General features: G+C 44.1%; 1 protein-coding gene across 2 annotated transcripts in view; it reads right to left on the bottom strand.

The window, feature by feature from the left end:
- Nucleotides 1–418: 418 nt before the first annotated feature.
- Nucleotides 419–6,000, bottom strand: part of INTS4 (integrator complex subunit 4) — a 110,928-nt gene continuing 105,346 nt past the window's right edge. Inside the window, exons 22-23 of one of the 2 annotated variants that reach the window (XM_065881454.1) lie at nucleotides 5,393–5,513; nucleotides 419–1,667 (exon numbers count right to left, since the gene is read on the bottom strand). In XM_065881454.1, coding sequence (XP_065737526.1) covers nucleotides 1,489–1,667; nucleotides 5,393–5,513 — 300 coding nt within the window. In that variant the 3' untranslated portion in view covers nucleotides 419–1,488. The remainder of the gene's footprint in view (nucleotides 1,668–5,392; nucleotides 5,514–6,000) is intronic. The other variant, XM_065881455.1, reaches the window with a different exon arrangement.

Below are 6,000 nucleotides of genomic sequence, written 5' to 3'. Positions count from 1 at the left end.
AGCAGTTATAACCTCCCAGAGCCAGACTGCCTGGGTTCAAATCCCAGCTCTGTCATTTACTAGTTGTGTGTCCTAGGCCAACTAGGCAGCTCCAACACTGTAGTCATCAGAGATGTAGTTCACAATTATTTCTTATAGTGGATCCCTCTTTCTCATAATCCTGGTTTAAGTTCTCTGAACTTCAACTGCCTTGTTTATAGAATAAATGTAACAGTACCTACTTCATAGGGTAGTTTTGAGGATTAAATGAGTTAATTCATGTAAATGGCTTACAACACTGCTGGGCACACATTAGGTATATTAAACCAAAAGTCAAACATGCTTGAATTCAAATTCCAGCTCTGCCTCTGAGTAATTGTATGCTCTTATTATTTTTATTAGCTTTCCAAGTACCAAATATGATCAAGACTGGCCACAGAAGATTTGCCAAGCATTATTTAATTAAACCCATTCAACAACACTTAAGGTATAATTACCTCTGTTTTACAGATGAAAAAACTGAGGCACAGAGAGAAAATTTGAAGGTTCTTTTCCATATGGTATAGCTCAGGCCTTGGAATCATCTTGGATTTGAACGAGTAAAGGTGTTATTACAGTTTTCCTACCAGTGACTTAACCTCTTAGTCTCACTTGGCTGTTGCAAGGATAAAATGACAGGTAAAGAACATAGCACAGGCCCTCACGTGGTTCACATCTCTGGAGCCTTTACTGTTCTTAGACCCCTGCTGCACCTTCAGCTCACACGCAGCTCCAACGCTGGAGTCATCAGAGAAGTAGTGGGAAATGACTTTGTTTCTTACACTACGTCCCTCTTTCCCATAATCCTGGTTTCTTTTGTAAAATATGGCCCTTCTCTCATATTTTTGTTCTAAGGATAACGGCAGGCAAGATCAAGAATTTCCCTGAGGGATGAAAGTGATTCATTCTTCAGCTGTTCATTCAGTCCTTGGCCAGCTATTGCCTGAGTTAAGGAAGGAGACTCTCAGCAAGATAACGAAAGTCTAGGGCCCTTCAGGAACTGTCGGTGGTGAAAAAGTACAGCTGTGAAAGCTGCTTTGGAGTTGGCCCTGGCAAACAGACTATTGCTTTAAGAAATAAGATTATGGCTCCAATAACTGGTTCTTTGGAAGGGGCTAGAAAATTGGATCTTTTTGTTTCACACCCGAAGAATGTAGGCCTGCGGTATAAATGTTGAACCTATAGCCACACAGATTTCTTTAAGGACCAGGAACTAGAACAGCTTGGTGTCTCAACTTTACTGGGGGCAAGGCTAGGGAGGTAGGGGGTGGGGGATGGGATAGACTTGAAGGTTTTTGTTTTCTTAATGCAAAATAATTTATCCAATGTTTGATACCAGATAAGACTATAAGGGTCACATGTTCTTCCTTATGCCTATATACCATGTCCAGGTGAAATGCTCCAGGCTTCTGGCTCACTCTGACCCCAAGAAGGGCCTTCTAGGCCACGGCTGTAAAGACTACTTGTAACTCAGCGCCTTGCGGGTTTGGGCATTATGTAAACTTTTACAGACTTGCTGAAGGGGATGGTGCCCTCGATGCTGGTTTCCACCTGGGATGACATCTCACCGCCCTCAATCCAGGGGGATTTTGGAATGCGTGAACTGGAGTTGTAGGCCAGCAGCAGTCTCACTTCCACCTGGCACGGTTCTAGGAAGAAAAAGACAAAAATCCTCTGATGGGGCAACGCCTAGGAATTGGGATGAAATATCAAGTAAAAGCAACATCAAAGATAGAAGCAGTAGGGTTTCAAGAACATTTCTTCATCTGTCTGCATCCCTCCTTTCCCCCATCAGCATACAAAAACACTTTTCCAGCCTGAATGTTGTGAGGCTGTTCCTAAGCCTGCAGATGTACTGCTGCTTCTCTGCCACGGCTACCTCCTCCTCCCGTCTCTTGGGCTCCCAGCAGCTCAGAGCCATGCTGCTGAGATGTTCGGAGAGCAAGCTAAAAAGGCCTCTTCCACAGAGGCCTTCCAGCCTCAAGACAGAGGGTCACAAAGTACATGCATGTGGCCAATTCTTGTACCCAGATAATCATGCCTTTCTGCACAGCTGATCTCAGGCCTGAGGGCTACATGCACAGTGGACTCTACTGCATTAGCGGAGAGGAAGCCTTCCATTAAGGAAATAGTTCGGACAGAAAACTCTCACTACTGAACAGGAATATATTTCAGGGACCTAAAATCACGTCACTGAACCTTCCGTTCTTTCACAACATGACATTACAATACTGATCTGGTGTCTTCATGTGGCAGGCCCCAGCAAAAATAAATAAGACCTCCCTCAAATTGCTGTTTGGCTGAGGAGGCAGAGACAGTTGCAATGGAGCACAGTGCACACTTGAGTCCGTAAGAAGTACTGAGGAGGGAGCTCAGGAATGCTTTGGAATGGAACACCTGCTCTGTGCCAAGCACATAACTCCAAGAGTTCTTACCCTGCCACACCATGAAAGAAAAACTGTCACAATCCCAAAAAAGTCCCAAGACTCTGAGAGGTTCTAAGTGACTACCCAAATCCACACCAGTGACAGAATTTGAGCTTAGTTCATAAATTGAAGCAACTAATCTTTCTATTCACCATGTGACTTCCATAAAGAAGGGGGAGAGGATTTCAGAAAAACCTAAGGGCAAGTGCAGAGGCCAAGAACACCGCTAGCTTGGGTGTCCTCCTTGATTTTGTGTGACCGGGTAATCTCGTGAAAGGTGTAAGTATTAAAGATGAGCCCAAGGCTAAGAGGTTTACAGGGCAGGAATGAGGGCTGGATGGATCTAAATGAACAAGGGCAGAGGTCCCAGGACTTCTCAATGCCTTCCCAGATGTGTTCCTGGTTACTTCCAGACTTCTCCCTAGGGATCAGAATACAGACTAGATTGCTGTCCTCCAGGAAGGGAAAGGCTGGCAGGCAACCAGAGCAACCTAGCCAACCCCAGAGAGCAACCAACCTCAGCATCACCTTTTCACATGCGGCCTTTTACCAGCCTGGAGTGTATCTGTAATGAAACTAGCACTGCTTTCTGGTACTAGGCTCCAGTATCAGCTCTCCCACTATGCTCTCCTTTCTTGTCCTAGATGGCTATTGCCAACCCCTAAACCACAATCTAGCCCTGGCTCTCATAGCACTTTCAGGAGCCAAATACTGGTAAGGTCAGAGGACTAAACCCAGGTCAGAGGACTAAACTCCATCTGGTCATTATGCCTTTTCTCACCAGCACGTGGGAAGAGTGGCAATTCAAGCCACTGCCAGCAGCGGAAGGGAGCAGGGAGAAGAAACAAGAGGGAAAAGACAGTGGGAAAAAGAGACAAAAGATCATCTGGGACAAATCATGCAACCTATTTATCATGCTTGGAAGAATATGTCTTTATGAGGTATATATTATTACTCCAATCTTAAAGGAAAATGAGATAGAGAGGTTAAATAACTTTCTCAGGATCACACAGCAAGTAAGGCAGAATTTGGAAACTCGTCTATGTGACTAAAACCTTGCGACCTGGCAGCATTCTGTCTCCCAAAGGAGAGGCCCTTGGTAGGGAGCTGAGGGACTAGATGGAGGACCCCTTACCAATACCAGGCACCATCTCCTGGATTAGGAGGAAGAGGTGCTGGCACCTTCAGAATGAGAACACATTTTCACTTTAGTGTCCCAGGTCAGATGGGAGGATGGTACAGTGAAAAAAACAAGGGATTTAGGAGTTAGGAAATCTGTGTGCCAGCCCCAGTGCCATTACTATTCAGTTACATGGGCCTTCACTTATGCATCTACACAATTAAGAGCAGAATACTAATTCCCACCACAAAGTTGTCTAAGAATTAAATGAATTTTAATTGCAAATTTAAAATCCTATATTCAGTTTTCATTATTTGTTGAGCACCTACTCCATCTCAGGCACTAGGGACACAGAGGTTAAAGATGACGAGCAAGTTCCCTGTTCTCAAGGAGCCTACATTCTAATTGGAGAGAAAGTCAATAAACAAATGAGAAAACATCTGACACTAATAAGTGCTGAGCAGAGAATTAAAATAGATATTTGTAATTGTGACTAGGTAGCAACCTCTCAGAGGAGGTGATCCTGGATGAATTACAATTCTTCAGGTTCAGGACAGCCCGAATTGTAGGCCTGGTTCAGGCAATGACATGCTGTGTGACCAGGGGCAAGTCAATATGCCCCTCAAAACCTTTCAAGCTCTTCTGAGCTCTAACATGTTGTTTTGCTTCCCTCAGTCTTAACCCTGTAAAACAACCCCGTCCCACAGCATTTCCTTCCCTTCACCACAAGAGATTAAAATAAGGAACTCTACGTTTCTGTGGACTTGCACTGTGGCAAACAGTGCAGAACATTCCAGGCAGCAAGGATATGGATTGAGGGACACTCAGGGAGGCAGATTCTCTGTACAAGCATTGCTGGATCTGCTCCCTCAATTTTGCCAGGCCCGCTGGACCCCCGAAGGGGCTGCCCTGACACTCAACAGCACCACTTCCTCTTTGTGAAAACTTTATAAAGTCATCTATACCTGCCTAACACCCTTGACAGAGGAAAACCATTAATAATGGCAATAAACAGTTACTCATGTATTCAAAAATACAGTGAAATAAAATTCCAGAAGGCGTCCACCTATTTCTAAAATAAACCAGATTTGGTGGTATTGAACACCTTCTCCAGTAACAACCATGCTTCTGAATCACCTTCAATGACTTAGGCAACACCACCGAGGCCAATTCTCTCCCACATTTTAGGTTCTGCAGACTGAGTCTTTTTCAGTTTCCAAAGCAGCCTTACAGGCTTTGGAAGTGTAATGCCATTGCACTTGTATTCTCTCGTTTTATTCTTTACAAATGAAAGAAAAATACTTATGTAACCTCCATGTCTTTTCTCAAATTATCAAGGTTCTTCTCAGTTGCTGTATGGGAGGGTAAAATAGGAATAGATCACCTTACTTTGCATTATCGCACAAACCAGCCCATGTGGGAAGGGAAGGCAAGAACAGTTGTCATTTTACTTGTTCTGGGGGAATGAACTGTATTGTTCATATACAAAAAAGAGTGATTTTAAATTTCTGGTAAGAAATATAAAACTTTAATTTCCAGACAGAATAGTCCTCAGAATTAAGTAGTAAAGAATTGTTATCTTAATTTGAAAGGTGAGGAAACAGATTCAGAAGGGAGAGTAGCTTGTCCAAGTGTACACAGCAAGTCAGTGGCAGTGTTAGGATAAGAAAATAGTCTCCTGGTGTCCAGCCCACAGTTCTTTCAATGAGACTCCATTCTACTGCTTTCAGGCTCCTTAAGAATCAAGTTCAACCCTCAGCAGGCCTGGTTCAATCACGTATTTTTCAAACTACAAAAAAAAAAAAGCCTTGGCCCACTGACTCTTTACCTGTCCAGGCAGTGTGGGAGAGGTACACCTGAGTGATAAGCCGGTGCCGCCCTGGGCCGGGATTCCGAAAGTCTGCCGGCTTAGGGTGGATCATCTGAGCTTGGCCATCTGGATATGAGACCTAAGAGGTGACAGCAATGAGAAAAAGAGGCAGAAGAGCCATGAGCTTTTAACAGAATTGCTGGTGACATCTGCTGTGAACCCCAAAACAGGAGGAAAAGAAGACACTACCCTTCATACAAAACTGCTCCTGGAGGGGAGGACAACACTGTCGAAATCTCTCTACCCCCTCCCCAGTACAAAGCAGTATGTGATAAATGTTTCCTGAATTCATGGTGAATGAGGGACAGGAATAAAGTGCCTCTATTAAGTACATGGATAGGTTAAAATATTAATCCTGATGTGAAAAGCCTTCTCAGACACCCCCATCAGGATGACTCTCCTTCCTCTGGCTCCAAATCATATCATGGCCCAGGATCCATCACCAACTACCAAGGATTAAGAATAATTCTGTAACTCTCCACTAGATCATAAGCAGCTAGGAAGCTGTTTATCTGTCTCTTTCTACAGAGACAGTGCTCAGTGCTCAAATCCCTGGCCAGTTCTTC

This window comes from Phocoena phocoena, chromosome 8 (assembly GCF_963924675.1).
Source record: "Phocoena phocoena chromosome 8, mPhoPho1.1, whole genome shotgun sequence".
NCBI lineage: Eukaryota > Metazoa > Chordata > Mammalia > Artiodactyla > Phocoenidae > Phocoena > Phocoena phocoena.
The sequence above is the reverse complement of the archived record's forward strand: the minus strand, read 5'-3'. Positions and strand labels throughout refer to the sequence as shown.